At 36.9% G+C, this 17,928-nt stretch overlaps 2 protein-coding genes across 2 annotated transcripts; one reads left to right on the top strand and one right to left on the bottom strand.

Annotated features, from left to right (window-relative positions):
* The first annotated feature begins 3,283 nt into the window (after positions 1-3,283).
* LOC143597409 (uncharacterized) lies at positions 3,284-5,367 on the top strand. Its single transcript, XM_077075916.1, has 8 exons — positions 3,284-3,364; positions 3,474-3,542; positions 3,999-4,133; positions 4,211-4,284; positions 4,355-4,430; positions 4,513-4,704; positions 4,801-4,929; positions 5,023-5,367. The coding sequence occupies exons 1-8, from the start codon at positions 3,287-3,289 to the stop codon at positions 5,185-5,187; spliced, it is 918 nt and encodes a 305-aa protein (XP_076932031.1). The 5' UTR covers positions 3,284-3,286; the 3' UTR covers positions 5,188-5,367.
* Positions 5,368-8,458: 3,091 nt separating this feature from the next.
* On the bottom strand, positions 8,459-14,386 carry LOC143597407 (protein STICHEL-like). The gene is made up of 6 exons (XM_077075914.1): positions 12,569-14,386; positions 11,482-11,701; positions 10,887-11,387; positions 9,470-9,974; positions 9,065-9,137; positions 8,459-8,717 (listed from the first exon to the last, which is right to left on the bottom strand). Exons 1-6 carry the CDS (start codon positions 14,384-14,386, stop codon positions 8,616-8,618), a joined length of 3,219 nt encoding a protein of 1,072 aa, XP_076932029.1. The 3' UTR covers positions 8,459-8,615.
* Positions 14,387-17,928: the final 3,542 nt, after the last annotated feature.

Below are 17,928 nucleotides of genomic sequence, written 5' to 3'. Positions count from 1 at the left end.
AGCTTTTAACTATTGACCAGTCTTCGTATACCCCCCTATGCTCACCGTCAAAGATAACATAAAACCTTGTTTTGAGATTTTCTGGTTTTAGGGTGATTTGAGAGTAACTTGGTCTTAGTGAGACCTATTCAGTTTTTGGCAAACTGTCAGCCATCAATGGATTTTATTTGTCTTTACCAGAGCCGTTTGCTTCTGGACTAGATGAATATTTTAGTTATTCATTAACTTTTCTTTTGCTTTTTTCCAAAGCAACGGGAGTAAACGGACTTGTTTTTTCTTCACTCTTTGCCGTTTGAAAGGGAATAGATTCAGATTGTCTCCTTTCGGATTCCTGCTCTGAATTGGCAGTCGTTTCTAGACTTTCGTCATAAAGTGCTATTTTTTCTTGAATGGATTTTAATTCTATAAGAAGAATTTTTTCTTTGAGGCACAATGCCTTTAGTTCTTCCATGGATTTTATTCTTTTGTGGAAAAGATTTGTTTGCACCTTTTGAGGAGGTTTCTGGCTCCTTAAATAGGTGAAAAAAAAGTGTGAATAGTTCTTTCACGTTTCTTGAAAGTCTCGTGTCAGGCAGTCAGCCAGCACGTTCTTGGTTCCCTCGAGATGCTCAATGTCGAAAGAATATCTAGAAAACCACATTTGCCATTTGACTAGACGGCCCTGCTTATTATCTCCAGAAATTTTTGTTTTAAGGAAATAAGTAAAGTTTTTATTATCTGTCCTTACCACGAATTTTACCGGGGTTAGATAGATAGAAAATTTTGAAATAGTATTTTTTACCGCTAATAATTCTTTTTCATTACTATGGTAATTTCGTTATGCTTGTTTAAAGCTTCCCGAAGTGTATTTACATATTTCTTTTCTTTCGGCAGTTTTAGCCTTCAACGCCCTCCTTTAAAGTTTTAGTTTTATTCATCTCGGACTATTAGAGCTGTTGCTACTATCTGAAGATGAATCATACTTTATTTCAAATGAAAATACCTTCATATAGTCATCAAAAATATCTTCTGAAGGATAATATCCCTTTATTTCTGCTTTAGAAATGAGTTTTACCTTTTCTGGAAACTTTTGTCTATTAGGACATTCGTTAGCATAATGCCCCTCTTCTGAGCATATTTAGCAACGACATTTCTTCTTTCCCTGGTGACAAACAAACCTTAGGTTTTTCTTTTGAAAAGTATTTTCCAGGGATGAATTTTCTTTTCTTGGGTTTCCAAAACCTTCTTTTAGTTTTGTATTTTCTTTTTGAAATATTTTTTGTTTTTCTCCTCATCACAACCAAAAGATAATTAAAGTGTTTCAGTGAGTTTATTGCAACAACTTTTGTTAGATTTCTTTAACTGTTTTTGCTTGTTGGAAAAGTCGCAATTAACAGCAATTTCTTCTTTAACAATTCTTGTAGCAAAACCTAGAGAGTGCATTGTTAAGTTGTTCTTTTCCTTGTCCTATCGTTCTTTGGCTTTTTCACCAACAATAGAAAATTTTTCATTAGGTAAACCTCTATCCAAGAATGATATTCACCTGTGCTTAGCTTATATAAGTTTGGTTCAAAAAGACAAGTAAAATCTTCTAAAAGACATATATCACAAAGTTGTGATTGGGTTAATATTTGTCTTGTCTTGTCTTTTCAAGCAAATTTTTGTTCTCATGATCTTTATTTGTAAGGAAATCAAGACCTAAGAACATCATATACATGGCATTAATAATTTGATCAAAGAGATCTTCCCCATGTAAATCTTCATTCCAGGTTGTTCCTTTAATAAAATCTTGGACGATTCCTGCGGACATGTGTTCTATTAATAACAATAAGGCCTTAGCATTGGAAAATTCTTCTGGATTAGACTGGATAATCAGACTAATTTCAGTATTACATTTGTCGATTGTTTCTTTTCTTTGATTAAAGTCAAAGATACAATCAATTTTTATGGTACCAATTTCTGTTGAACTACCATTATTTTTATTGGAACTTGGTGTCCCCTTATGATAGGGCATAGAGAGTTCAGATTTTTTGTTCTCTTTCCTGTAGGATGGCTTGTGGTTACTACTAGTAGCGCTAGATTGATTCATCCTATGTTTTGGAATTTCTTCTTCTGAAGAATCTTCTTCTTTAGTTTCGGGTTCTTTTATAGCAAAGACTTTTTCTTTATTTTCTGGAAAATATTTTTCTTTTAATTCTTTATTTTCAGAAAATTTCTTTTCGCACTTTTGATCGCTTAGGGTCATGAGTTGAACAAGTTCCTGTATTTGTTCGACTGAATAATTATCCAGTTGTTCGTCAAAAATTTGCTCTAATCTTTGTGTGATAGAACTCATTTATTCACAAGACAAAATAGTTTTCTTATTTTGTAAATCTTGTATTTCTTTTTCAAAATTTCGTTTTTGTTGCAACAAAAGAGTTAGTTCTCTTAACTTATCATATGGATCGATACTCCAGTTGCTTTGAAGCTCATTTATTTTTTGAATGATATTTTGAAGATTAGAATAATTCATTCTAATTTCTGACTTTATCTTCTGAGTGGGAGTTCTCTTCTGACTTTTATTAGTCTTTAGAGGTAGATCCGAAAGGTCATTCCAAAGCATTTGGACTTTCAGAACTTCCTAATGATGGATTCGTGTTCGGGTTGGGTTAATCGGGTTAGGGTATTTTGGACGCCCGTAATAGGGAGTGTAGATTGTATGCACTGGAAGTGGACTAATTGGCCAACTGCATTGCGAGATCAATAAACACGTGGTAACCAAAAAGTACCAATGGTGAGTCTTTAAGCGATTGCTTCATGTGACATTTGGATTTGGTCGGCCTGCTTTGGCAGCCCCGGGTTCGTAAACATTTTGGAGGCATTGCCCGTGGGAGAGGATTGATATCGTTTTGGGCTAACTATAGCTGCTCTGACGCTTAAAGAGCCTATGGGTGAAATGAATGGATAATAGAGTATGTTACGGACTGAAACCATTGCAAGGTATGGGATTTGTCCCTCATCGGTTGTATTGGCGACTGATGTGAGGTTTATAAGCCAAATGGGTTTCCTCCCCTGTCAGACTAGTCTTTTAGGTTGAGTTATTTTGTTTGGCTTGTGACAAATTAACTGCCGTTTGTAGCCGCTACCCACCCATGTGAAGGAGGTTGATATATAAACATATCGAATCGAGTGAGTTAACTTATTTTGTCGATCAAACTAGTAAAATCTCAATTAGGGTTGCTTCTCTCTGTTATATATATATATATATATTATCATCGCACTAATTAAGATCCAATTTCTTTCTATTAAGATAGAGATACAGATACAAATGGAGGGAGGAGGTGAGGAACTGAGTGTTGAAGAGCTGTCTTCCAATCTACACACTTACAACCAACAGCTTCAAGAGGTGAGATTTGGGGATTTAGGGTTTTCTATATCCTTCAATCTGATGTAATTATGGCCGTTGGATACTGTCAACTCAATCGACATCTTGTGTTTTCTGTATTATCTATCAGGTGAGGAAGCTGTTGAACAAGGATCCTAGCAATTATGAGTATGCTGAGATGGAGAAAGAGCTTCTCGAGGTATTTAGTTAACTCTATTTTCATCATATGGATATTATTATTATTATTATAATTATTGTTCAAACACACTTAACAATGGTATAAATAATCACCCACAACATCCTTCCTTCATTCCTTGATTATTCTCTTCTCTTAATTACAAGGTGACAATTAGGTTCCTCTTAAACATTCTCAACACCTGCTTAAACTTCGCTTGGATTTCTAAACTCTAAAACCTTAGTTGTTAATAGCAAAACGATGATCCAGCGCTTAACAGCTGTTGTCTAAAACTTCATCAAAGATGTCCATCACTTGTATCTTGATTTCTGTGCAGGTCTGCTATATTGATGATCTGTCTCTCCTGATTCAGATGTTCACTTGACATGATTATGAGTTTGAAACTAGTCAACACCACCATTTTTATCCTAGTCATGATGCACAAAAAGTCCAATGCATTTATTGATCTTGTTTCTGCAGGTGATTGCTTTGACTGAAGAACTTCTAGAAGCTGCACAGGATGAACCTGGGAATTCTGGACTTGCTATTGCTACAACTGCTGCTCACATGCCACCTCATTTTCAGCATGCTGGAGGTACCTCACAGAATAATATGGTAAGTTACTTCCTACATATTAGATACAACAAACGATGTTGCATGCTATGCATCTAATCTCATTTCCTTCTATCCAGCAACCAGTGTTTGGCGCTCACAAGCTTCCTGTTGGTGCTAAAGTTCAGGCCGTTTATAGTGATGACGGCGACTGGTAGTTTTCTTATTTGTGGTGTTTCATTCTTTCTTATATGTATCTATGTTTGATTTAATTGAATATGCAGGTATGATGCAACGATAGAGGCTCTTACCCCAAATGGATATTTGGTTGCATACAACGGATGGGGAAACAAGGAAGAGGTACAACTCTTATCAAATTCAATATTAACTCCATGCACATAGATTCACTAATATTGTGTTGAATGTGACAAAACATGTTTAGGTTGATCCTGATAATATTAGGGCTTTAGATGATGCGACAGTTGACCCGCTGCTGGAAGCTGAGAAGGAAGCAGAAGCCACAAAACAAGCTCTTAAACGCAAGATTGCATTAGCTGCTTCTACTGATGTGGACTTCCAGTCTAAAAGCTTACCAGCTAAGCTTCGTATTGAACCAGAAGACTCAGAGGATGTGGTAAGCATATGTAGTATAAATTTAATTTAAAAATTTTTTACAACTCAAAATTTATTTGGTTTTTAGTTAATTAATTAATCAATTAACTATTTGCAGAAAGCTGCTAAGCGTAAGAAGATACACCAATTCAAGTCGAAGATGCGCAAGGAGCAAATAGAGGTTGCACAGAATAAGAAGCAAAATGCTTGGCAACAATTTCAAACCACCAAAGGTCGCGCCAAGAAGGTGTATATAATAATATCTTTCTATTTATTTTGGATGCTGATGAATTTATTATATTCAGTTGTTTATATTAATCTTATTCCTGGCTTGTTTCAGATTGGGTTCTTTTCGGGTCGGAAGCGTGAAAGCATATTCAAGTCTCCAGAGGACCCGTTTGGGAAGGTGGGTGTGACGAGGAGTGGGAAAGGTCTTACTGATTTTCAAAAAAGGGAAAAGCATCTTCATCTTAAGGGAGCTGATGCTGAAAACACTGATGATTAACAAGCCAAGTAGCATCTGATGCACTATTTTCTTTAGTCTTGTGTTGGTTTACTTGTAGAGCAAGGAACATACAACTCTTTGGATGATGAGTTTGACTTGAAGTCAACTTTTGCTAGATGCATTTGTACTTTATTAATATCTTATGTTGCGCTTTCTGGTTTACCGCATATCAAGGTCCTGTCTGGGCAATAATATTTACTTATTTTAGCCTCTTGAAACTGGTGCTGGCACGGCTGTGTCGTCTGATGAATCGGTTTTTGTCGATATCTAAATGGTGTTGAAGTTGCAGCAGTGACGTAATATTTTAGGTTGAGCCTATTCTTTTTAAAAGCAAATTTATATTATTTCATGGGACTCGAACCCAGCAGGTCAGCACCTTTGGGTACATGCTTTACAAAACATAGGTTTGGATACAAATTCATAAATAATCTGTGTTGGTCTTTTAATCTTGTAAAATGTACATCAAGGTTCCTAGTCTAAAATGGTAGCTTGAAACGAATACAAATTGTAGGCGTTACCAATATACACAAAGATTGTCCTTGATCACCAATGTGACATTGTCATTAACACAAACAGAAAGCCAATCTACACTAGCGTTTCTTTACACAGCTTAGAAACAAACACCTTATTTCGACAGCAAATAGTCACCCTTGGCCCTACCCAACAAACTGTGTTTGTTTTGCAAAATTTGTCGGAATTGGAATCTTCATTTCATTCTTAATATGTTTGGTTACAATATAAATAAATTGAAATTGGAATTAATTCTCTACAACTCAAATCAAATCGTGCAAAGGAATTCAACGAATCTTTACCACAAACCGTCTTTGCGTCCGCATCCCATCCCGCCCCTGCTAACCATGTATTGTCAGCTTCTGCCTCTGGACTCCTGTCATGTGATCACAGCCTTTTGGTTGTCAACTCCACACTTCCATTTCATCACGAAAGGTTTTACGTTTCTTGTACCTTCTTCAACCCATAGTTATATTATTTTATATATATGAGTAAAGAGTGTTTAGTGGAGTCGAATGCCAAGGGTTGGTTATGTGAAGCCCACAAAGGAACATCAAATGAAAAGTGTTGTTTACAGTAGTAGGTGTGCGTAGGGTCGTTCAAACCACTCGCCGCTCATTCGGAAAATGTTCGCTCGTTTTTTCGCTCTATTGAAAACGAGCCGCTCTGCTCGGTTTGGTTTGTAAACGAGCTAAGCAACAAGCAAATATATAAATATAAACAAAACACATAAATATAAGCTTACAATTAATTTTTACCCCTTTAAATTTTCCATATTCGGTCAATTTTATAGTTTTATCTGTTCGGTTAAAGTTTTTAGAATACTAGATTACATGTTTGTCTAATAACTATTAATTTATTTATAAATTATATTATTTACAACCTTATTGAAAATTATTGAAAATTTTAAAGTGAAAAAGTGAAGCAACGAACAAGCCTTCGTACGATTCGGCTCATGAACAGCCCTCTATGGGCGTTTGTAATTTTGATAAGTGTTTCTTTCTTTACACTTTCTATTTATAGCATCCTTCTATCTTAAGATATACAATGAAACATGTTTTTATTGAGATAAAACCTTTAATTAAGCATATTACACATCAAGAACTAAACTCTTTCTCATCAAGTTCATGAAAGCATGCTCTGAAGTCACAGCTACATGCTTAAAAAAAACAAAAGCCCCCAACTAAGGTAATATTAATATGGTTCAACATTTAAGTTCTTAATGACTATTGCCATAGTCTTGATGTCAACTTGTCAAACCATACAACAATCAAAGTATCTTTAACACAACCCAAAGATGAATTTATTCAAGGAGCAAACATAGAAAATAAAAACAAAGGTGTAGGAAACAATCTGCATATCCTTCCTTGTTCACAGCGCCTGATACCAGAAACAGAATATCAGCAATGAAATCCCGTATGAAACAGGAATACAAACTTCAAAGAAACCCGATCATTGTGGAAACCAAAGACTATTAAAGATTAAGCAAAACAAGTAACAAGTGGTTATCAGAGATGGTTGAAAGCCCTAATTTATAGCAAAGTATTCGAAATTCAGATTGAGATAAGTCTAGCATAAGGCATGGATTCATAAAAAGAAAATAATAAAACCCTAGGCTGGAATAACAGAAAGTAAAAGGGATAGAAATAGAGCAACCTGTGGTGTGATGAATTAATCATCAGTGAGAGATGCAGATGTAGCAGCAGCAGTAGTGTTGGTGTTGGTGTTGGCATAGATGTTGTTGTATGCGAATTCACCTGCGACGTAGAGGCCGAAAGCAACGAGGGCGATGCCGAGGCCAGGAGTGGCGTGGCGGAACTGATTGTTGAGCATCGGATGGCTCCTCCACGCGTCACGCCGCCTGAAGAACTCACCCGTCGCTCCCAGTGCCTTCTTCACCTTCGCCATTAACAATAACAACTCTTGATCTTGCCCAGATTCACTCACCTCTCAATATAATATGATTATTTTTCAGGCCCTAATAACTAACAAACGCACTCATATCATATGTAGTGGTTGCCCCGACGGGCTTCTAACACTCAGCCCATATACAGGATGCCCCCACGGCCCTCTTTGTCCCTGTGGGTCGATTTGGTTATGTTCTTAAATGCACTTTGGGCGTGCATCCATTTATTAGGGTGCAAGTTTTTTCTCATGAAATGTAAAAACAGTTTCGTAGTTAATTAGTCACTATGTTTGCTAAATTGGTGTATGAATGTTTATGTCATCAACTGTGTTCCCAGTCCATAAAGAGAAGTAGCCCGAATTATTCTTGAATGCTTATCAGAAATCTTTCCTAGATGTTTATTTTCTAATTTGCTTGCTTTCGGGACTAATGTTAATGAAGTTCGTTTATTTTTTAAAGTTTATGTTTTTAAAGTTTCAAATTTTCTTCGTAAATATTCTACCATATAAGGTTATTCTTTGTAAATTTATTTATTTCAATACCTGTTTGCATATGAATACAAGTTGCAATTAGAAATCATGTTTTTGCCTTAAAAGATATATTAAATAACTTGTCGTTTAAGATTATATATGCGTTTACTTTACGAGTGATGTAGTAATTTCAATAAAGAAAGAGATCCATAAATTTGACCCAATGTTAGTAATTAATAACTTGATGAATACAAAAATCATTAGTTGGGAGAAAGTTTGAAATGCATAATTTCCACATCAGCATCATTATTTAACCAAAAAAGGGGGTAAATAAAAAAGAATAAAAAGGTTAAAGAAAATCACCAACAGAAATGCCAGCAAGGGAAGAAAGAATGATCCTTCTTCACCTTTATTGTTCCAACAAAAAGCAGAAATCCCAAATGTTTAAAACTTTACATGTATCTCCCATAACAACTACAAGGACAATAAATTAGAAAATAATTTGAATATATGTGAACTTGATTTTTTGCTTTTATACATCATCACCTTCTAGACCTGTACCCTGTCCTCCCTGATTTTCCACAGTCCCCAAACAATAAAAATCTCGCACCTCTGCGGGGCCCAACTGGGGTCCCCGGCTTCATCTGCTCCAACACAAAGTTAACAAAGGTTATAACATTCTATTCCGTTTGAAGATTTCTTTTACAAGTGGCAACAATGACAGAGTTATTCATTAACGGGTTATGATTATTTCTAACAGGTAAAAGGGATCAAAGGTAAATACAAAGCGTATTTTAAATGCATAAAACCTTATGAACCATTATGCTAAAAAAAATACAATTTATGTAATCATATTTGACACGATAATTATTAAAGTTTAAATATTTAGGACAAAACGTGTTTCTGACACATAAAAAATAGCTTGTTTGACCCGATACCCAACCCACCCATGTTCCATCTCTAATTTGCCAAGAGAGATTTAAGAGTTTACCTTCCCCCTGTGGTTATGTCGGGGTTTGTTCCAACAGAGACAACCACCACGTGCTGATCCAGACTCGTATCCACTGCATAATCAAACCAAAATGAATGTTATTTTCTGTCTTATAACCAAACAAGTCAAATGGGGTGAAAGTCAATGAAAGCCAACATTTAATGTACAAAACCGAGTAACTCATTTTATTCGAATTTATCAGATTAGTTGCGAAAGAGTATTAACTTTTTCAATCATATTTGACACACTTAATATTTATAGAATGTTTTAAAATTATCGAAAGAAAGTGTTTTGGGTCAACCAAATCAGAACCATTTTCGACACATTAACCAGCCCGCCTTCTAATTTTAAAGTATGTTCCCGAAAATATAAACGGACTGATAATAAATGGTATCTTGGGTTTACTTGTTAACGCTTGGTGACATAGCAATTGGTTCCTTTGAAACGGGCTTCCCACCATTGATCTTCAAAAGATTCAATTCACGGGTCAACTCATCTTCCCATTGCTGCTGTGTTGACTCCATTTGACCACTACTTCCGCCATCTTGAGGCAGCACTTGATTCCTCTCGGGCTTCAACCGTTGCAATGACCCGGGTGTGCCTTTTTCTGCAGTTTGTAACCATGCGGTTTCTAACCGTTGTTCATGTATGATTGATTCTATTCTTTGAACGGGGTTACTACCTTTTGATGGTTCTTGATTGGAACATTTTTCCATTGAAGTTGTCTTCCTCTGAGTCAAACCGGTTGTCGGCTCTCCGGTATTTGGTTTGTCATCTGTCAGTAATAATATTCTAACCTCTGTGTTGCGACGAAGAACGATCTCGAATGAGTTTGTGATACTGCTAACAAACCTTTCGGCTCTGCTTTTAATATCTTTATCCCTGAAGACTATATACGCAACAAGGAGGCCTGCAAAATAATTACATATATCAAATGTTATCTAGCCTCATATGTGCATCAAATTCAATAGCTTTTTGCCTTAAAATTTGTGTCGGCTTAATTGCTTATGAATTGGATGATGTGGGTTATGTTTATCTCAAAGGGTCAAATCAGTTAAAATAACAAAATTTGGCTAAAAAGAAAACTGAGTCAGAAGTAGCCTAAATCCACCAATCTAGATTTTGGATTACTTCATAAAAGCTTTTCTTTTTTCTTTTTGTAATCATATTATATCCGTTAAATAGTCGAACAAAATGGACAAAAGAAATTTGCACATTCAAATTTCAGTATATGTTTGATGCAGCCTCCTATATTGTGTTAGTCAAAAAATAAGAATGTAGTTTTGTAATCATATAGGTCACACATCATGTATTATTCATGTATATAAAAAGATTTGGAAAAGGTGATTCGATCAACTCAACACACGGCATACAACTAGGGCTGTAAATGAGCTGAGCTGAGCCAGGTTGGGCTCGGGCTCATTTATCTTAATGAGCTGGATTGTTGAGCTCAAGCTCAGCTCACTAAAAGCTCTGGTCAGATCATGGCTCGTCGAACCAGTTATTTAAATTTATTGACAAACTAAACAATTTACACATGCACAGACACACTAAAATTGGGCTTTAATTTAAACGAGCCTACGAGCCAGCTAAACGAGGCTAACAAGGGATTCAACGAGCCTAGCTTACCTTGGCTCATTTACAAACTGATCCAGGTCAGTCGAGTCGGCTAGTTTACCAACATGCCGATTTCAAGAAAACTTCTAGCCACAAGCTTTTCGAACAGCCCTGCGTACAAGTTATCCATTTTGACCAATTTTACCCCACTCCACTCTTTTTCAACCTCTAAAATACACTGAAGCGCATAAAAACTTAAAATTACCTTTATCTTCAGAAACAGACACAAGATTCCCATGAGTATGTAGCAGCTGCCTGAGTGTTTTAGAATGACACTTATCAATACAACGGGCCCAAATATCATCCAATATGCTTGAATTTATGACATCATCATGGCGTGAGACAGACAAGTCATCCCCGTTGATAAGTTGCCTCATGGGTAAGACTGCATCTTCCAGGCTGTTACTTGAACTTGTGTGATTAGGTTTTAAAGGAGTTGACTTTTGAGGCTCATAGTGCTGAGTACCCACTTTCTGTTTTTGGAAATAGATATCTTTAAAAGTAGCTGACATGTCATCATCGGTTGTTCTTGAGCTTTGTCTTCTACCGCTTCCTAAAGGAGTAGGATCTGATGAAGGGACACAACCGAGCTGTAAAAGGGTTGCAGTGAACCATGTTGACCGTTCACTAGAAACTCTTAATTGTTTCTCTGATTCTGAAAGAAGTTTCAAAGCCTGCTTTAATCTTTCCACTTCAGTTTCTGTCACTAGATAATAGTTCACAACCGTTATTAGTAATAAATTTATGCTGTTAATATATAATATATTTCCTTATAGTGAATTAAAAATTTGAGAACTTACAGCTTCTACCATCAAAGAACGAGTCACCATATCCAGCTTCAACCACTTGGTATGTTCCAGCAATAATATCCATTATAAGTGTAGCCATTTGAGACATTAAAACCATAGGATCAACTCCCAATTCCATCAATTCTCTTGCCTTTTTAACTGTTTCTGCTGTTTTTGACGACATTGCTAATTCCAGAAGTTTCAATAACTTCTCATCAGATACAACTCCCACCTACAGTACCAAACAACATAAGTGGATTGGAAACTTAAAAGCATCAACTATATTAACAATGAACAGAACGAACACGAACAGAGCATATTCGTGTTTGTTCGTTAAACTTCAACCAAGAAAATGAACGAACACAAACAATTAAGCGAACGAGGTTTTTGTGCTCATGTCCGTTTATGTTTTATTGTTTAACAACATAAATGAACAGTTCACGAATGTAAACGAACAAACATAACTGACCATAGAAGAATGAGAATAACTTAGCTAAAACAACTACAGGTAAATGCGAACAGCAATATGTTGGAACTAAAAAGTTATTAGAACTAGACTAAATTGTAATGGACCTAACTTAAAACAAACATAAATGAACTTAGATGAGCAAACGTTCACGAACACAAAAAAACCAACGAGGTTTTTTTTTCATGCTCGTAAATGAGCAAAAAAGTTTGTTCATGTTTGTTCGTTTATTAAATAAACAACTTTTCGCCGAACGGTCCATTGAAAATACGGTTAGTTTACAGACCAAAATATACAAGTAATTTGCTATATTTTATTTCTAAGAGGTAAAATAAAAATTAAAAAAAACAAAAAAAAAACATCAGCATAAAATGTATTTTTAACACATAAATGATAAAACCTCCTGATTTATTCGAAAAAAGTATATCATTAGTGAAATTAACAATTTTGTAATCATAATTGACACTAATTGTTGTCCTAAGAATAAACTTTCACACACTTATTATATTTAAAAGATTTGGCAAAAGCATGTTTCCGTTCACCCAACCCACCCATTTTACCATCACTAATTCCCTATTTACAATTATAAAAAAGTAGCTAAACTACTATATTTGACAAGTTCAGGAAACTCACAAGTTCATTCACCAGATCAGTAGTGATTCGTTTTCCTAACAAACTTAACTGATCCAACATAGTTTCAGCATCCCGAAGTGAACCGTCAACATTCAAAGCAATTAAATCCAAAGCATCTTCCTCAACATCCAAATTCTCCTCTTCTGCAATTCTCTTCAACTTATTAACTATCTCACTATCTTTAATCTTATTAAAAATATACTTTTGGCACCGCGACAAAACCGCACGCGGTACATTATCAAGATCGGTGGTTATAAAGATGAACACAACACCTAAAGGTGGTTCTTCAAGAAACTTCTGGAATGCCAACCATAACTTAGATGGTAATAAATGACATTCATCAATAACATAAACGTCATGCCGAATAAAGGTTGACGAAGAACCACCCATCTGCAGTTTCTTCATCAAAAACCTAACTTTATCAATCCCAGTCTTATTGGACCCGTCCATTTCGGTTATGACCCGAATCTTGCCTGAAATAAACCCGTCACACTCCGTGCAAACCCCACAAGGTTTCATGTCCCCAGCGGTGAGGCAGTTTAATGCAGCAGCAAAAACCCTGGCTGTAGATGTTTTCCCAGTGCCTCGTGGACCTTGAAATAGATAAATTGGGGCAACTCTTCCTCTAATTATAGAGTTTACAAGGGATAAGACCACAACATTCTGGTCAACTATATCTTCAAAGAACATTGGCTTATATTTATAGCTAAAGCAGTTAATATTATCAACAAGAGATGCAGGTGAATCCCCTTCTGTTTCCTGATTTACAGCTACTAGCTCCAAACCTTGTTGACTATTGTAGCTTGTTGACCATCTTCTTCCATCTAACCGACTCAAAGCTTCCAAATCAAGCTCATCATCCGTCCCGATAGAAGAGCGGTCTCTGCTTTCGTCTCCATTTGTAAGCAATGGAACATGAGAAGTCTTACGCACGTGTGTGTGCCTCTTCTTTTTGTAACCACCCGTAGTCAAACTATGGTATCGTCTATGATAATTGGCCTGACTCCCACATAAGAGGCTGCTTCCTTTTCGCCTTAACGTATCTGAAAACGAAGGAGAGTAACAACTACCACTACCACAAACGCCACGTTTCGGGGTGCTTTTTTTGGAAGACGACCAGTAACACGGAATCCCACACCCCGGTAAACCTAACTGATCATCATCATCCATTTCGTTGTTGAAAGATCCAGTCATCCCATCCCATGATCCAACCCAATAGTTATTATTAATGGAGCTCGTGGACAAGGCAGGGGTGCTATAACAGTAAGAGGAATCGTCTCTCCTACTATTATTATTATCTCGTTTCAACTTATCCAGGCCAAACCTAGACAACAACGGCGAGTTACCATCATCCGCCAACAGTTTCGAATTCCTTTTAGCCCTAAGTGGCTGATTAAACAACTTGGAAGTCGAGGACAGCGCATACCTATCATCAGCAGCAGCAGTTAAACTATCGTCCACACTCTCCTCTCCGTCACCGATTCCTTCATCGGCATTACTTCTCCTATCGCCCTCGGATCTCTGTGTCCTCCAGTTATACAAAAACACCTTCTTCTTCGTCTCTTTCCTCCTATTATTATTATTATTATTATTACTACTGTCAGTCTCAGCAGCAGCAACAGCAAAGGTGTTGTTGATATTAACGGAAGAGGAAGCATCACCAGCGGTAGGAGATCTGGATGACGTCAGCAGCGGCGAGTGCCATGAGGAAGTGGTGCCGGGATCTCGTAAGGCACGGGCTGCTTTGGTTAGCTCCTTCTTCAGATGCAGCTTGCTGGGATCAACGAGGCTGCTACTTCGATTACCAGAAGCAGACATTACGGTGGTTATTATTATTATTATTATTGCAGATCTGAGAGATGTTAGGGTTTGTGTTTGTTTGACTGGAATGAAATGAAGCATCGAATGAAATGAACTCAAGTGAAAGCTAGTAGTAAAAGGTTCAAGTTGGAGTTTGCTTCAAAATGATTCTTTTGAAGTTTTCTTGGAAAGCTAGGAAGGGCGCAAGAGGCCACCACACCACCGAGGCGCGAGAGGGGCGCGAGAGCGGAAAACGAGGCAGGCGCCAGGGTGCTAGCGGCTGAGAATGGCGTGAAGTTTTCTTGGAAAGCGTGAATAGAGCCGTTGGGGGGGTGATTTATTAAAAAAAAAACGTTTTTTTTTCCTATATATAATAACAAACCCATATCAAACCCATATCAAACCTATATCAAACCCGATTTTGTTTCTCTGTATTAAACATATATCAAACCCAAACCAATATCACATACCAATATCACATACCACACCCAAAACCCGAAATCACCCCATCTTCCAAACCTTTTTTTAAAAACATGGCTGGAAATTGGTACCCAAACCTAGATTCAGATTACAGTTACGACGATTTATGGTCGGCACCGGACCAACCGATGTTTTATTCGGGGTCGCAACAATCATCCGGCTTTCAACCATCCAACATACAACAGTCTCCTAACTTTGTAGTTCCGGAGACACAAGAACCAGAACCAGAAGGTGAAGCTGCGGGACAAAGAAGACGCGTCCACCGGAAAAAACAAGTTGCAACGGACGGGTCGGGTTCGGCTTCGACTGGAAGGGCGAAACGGAAAATCACTCCGTGGTCATCGGATGAGAAGGAAGCCCTGTGTCGGGCTTGGATAGCCATTTCTGAGGATCGGCGTTGCGGTAATTGTTTTAACGTTTTTAAAAATGATTTTAAAAAAAAGTTAAATAAAAAAGTTAAATGACTTACAAATTTATTTATGCATTTTGCAGCCGACTACCAAAAGAGCAAGGTCTTTTGGACAAAGGTTAGGGAGACGTTCTATTCGCTCGTTGGGAGTACAGAGCGGAACCCCGATATGATTTCGGGTCGGTGGACCGAAATCAGAAAATTTGTCGGCTTGTTTACTAATCTGTTCAACAGGAACGCCGGTCGTATGAGACCAAGTGGCAGTGACGATTTGGCGGTCTATAATTTCACTGTCGAAGAGTGGAAGCAGGAGTGCCTGCGGAGGTATGGGACGGTGAAGACGTGGGACGGTGTAAAGGTGTGGGAGAGGTTGAGAAGGTGTTCCAAGTGGGTTGAGCTGGTGGCGCCGGGCCTTGATGCGGAAGTAGGGCCGAAACGGACTAAAACTAGTTCGTCTGGAGCGTACAGCACTTCCGCCGGGTCGGATTGCCGGGTTGGATTCGACCTAAACGTTGCGGGGGAGGAAACGTCTTCACCGCCGAGGAGGCGGCCATTGGGAAGGGACGCCAGGGGGAAAAAACCGGCTGAGGGGGAAGCCGTAAACATCAACGATCTTGTTGAATCCCTCAATAAATTCAACAAAACCATGGAGGTGGTCTCTATTGACAAAAAGGGAAAAAAAAGAATGAGAGATTTGGACTTCCTTGCAAGAGACTTCAGCCACCTAAATCCGGTCGACCAAATGCTGATGGAAAAACAAAATGAACGTATCCGGAAGAGGTTGATCGAAGAAGACGAAGCCGAATAATAAGAATAATGTTTTTCTTTAGTACTTTAATTTTTTTTTATATATTAATGTGTTTTTTTAATTAATGTGTGTTTTTTTAAATAATTTCTTGTTTTTTTAATAATACGTTTTTTTAATACATTTATAAAAAAATAAAAAAATAAACCGCTCGCGCCCCCTCTCGCGCCCCTCCACACCATGGCCCGGGGCGCTATCACCACTACCAACACCCATCTTATCAAGTTTCTCTCTCTGCCACACGTCACAATATTATTGGCTGGCGCCCCCACTCACGCTCCCTCTCACGCCCCCCACACCCCTCAGCCTTACTAGCTACCTACTTTTTGTCCCACCGTTTTTTTCTTCTTTTCTTTTCTTTTCTCACTTACTCAAACCTATGACTTACTAGTTAATAGTGTCACTAATTTTGTTTCATTATTATCATCATAAAATGTATACCCTTTTTCTCTACTATTTTCAATCGATGTTCATTTATTATTTTGTAATCTATATAATTAATCAATTTCTCACTTCAATAATTGTTTATTTAACAACAATACGGTCTAATCTATAATCATCGTGTGTTACGCCATATATTTTATCTCTTCTGGTGGCACAATGACTATCTAGTAACAGCCGACAGTATGGTTTTCCGGGGGAACACCTAAGTCAGACTCTGAATTAGCTAGCGTGGACTCAACTAAGACACCGTAGTCTGGCTAGAGTGGGGTAACATTACTCTCCAAACTAAAGAATGCAGTGACCTAACAAAAAAAAAGTCGTCCTTCTAAAAAAATTTATTGTAAGTACCAAACTTGGACCCTAACATTTTAAAAAGAAAAAAGAAATCAACGCACCCCTTAGATAGTTAGATACATGTAGACAAAAGACCATTTGGTTATTAATTGCAAACTACCATCTGGGACTTGTGTTTTGTGACGGGGTCTTTAAACCAAACATAAAATTATACTCTAGCATGTTGTGACAAACCGTCAAACCAAGCAAAAAATAGACGTTAAAATATTGAACCATACACGCGCATATTAACTCGCAATTGTAGCAAGGTTAAATTAATATACCTTATAATAATAATAATAAATAAATTGAAACTAAAAGTAAACCATATTCTATATTGCACTATTATTACTAAGACTAAAAAAAGGAACATAAATATATCGAGGCGATAAAAGTTTATACATTAAACAATAGAATTTGTATCATAGCTATTTTGTACTATTACCGATGCCCTACAAAAAATAAACTAAAATATAGAACTTGTAATAAATGAATCAATAGGTCATAGTGTCTACATGGACCTGGTGTGTACAATATATGGCAAATAAAATACAAATTACCTTATAAAATGATCACTATATGACAATCAATATTAAATGTTTGTTCGTTATATAATATGATGACAAAGCTCCACTTAGAATAGAATATAAACATATCATGTTAATAAAAATTTGGAATAAATTTGATTAAGAAATACATGTATTAAGGATAATGTAATATATTGGTAAACAAAACCTTGAAAGTGTTCATACAAATAGTTTAAGAAATGCAAAGTTGAGTTCATCACTAATTATGTCTTGGCTTGAATGTGTGTGCTTAGTATAGAATATTATGTTTTTATTATAGAATATTATGTTTTTATTAGTTTGATTTTCTTTCTTATTAGAGAAGTCCTATTTAATCATGTAATTGCCTTGACATTATTTGAATAACAAAAAACCAATTATCATTCTATATGGTATCAGAGCAATTGCTCGATCCATTCAAACCCTAATTGGCCGCCACCACCATCATCATGGCTGGCGACAATACTTCCAGTCAAAACACCAAACCTAACGACACCATCGATCACTCTTCACCTTACTATCT

The sequence above is a fragment of the Bidens hawaiensis genome, unplaced genomic scaffold (assembly GCF_021521415.1).
Source record: "Bidens hawaiensis isolate Kalapana, Puna unplaced genomic scaffold, B.hawaiensis_p1.1 tig00048237_1, whole genome shotgun sequence".
NCBI classification, from domain to species: domain Eukaryota; kingdom Viridiplantae; phylum Streptophyta; class Magnoliopsida; order Asterales; family Asteraceae; genus Bidens; species Bidens hawaiensis.
Note: the sequence above shows the minus strand (reverse complement) of the source record. Positions and strands in the feature narration are given on the sequence as shown.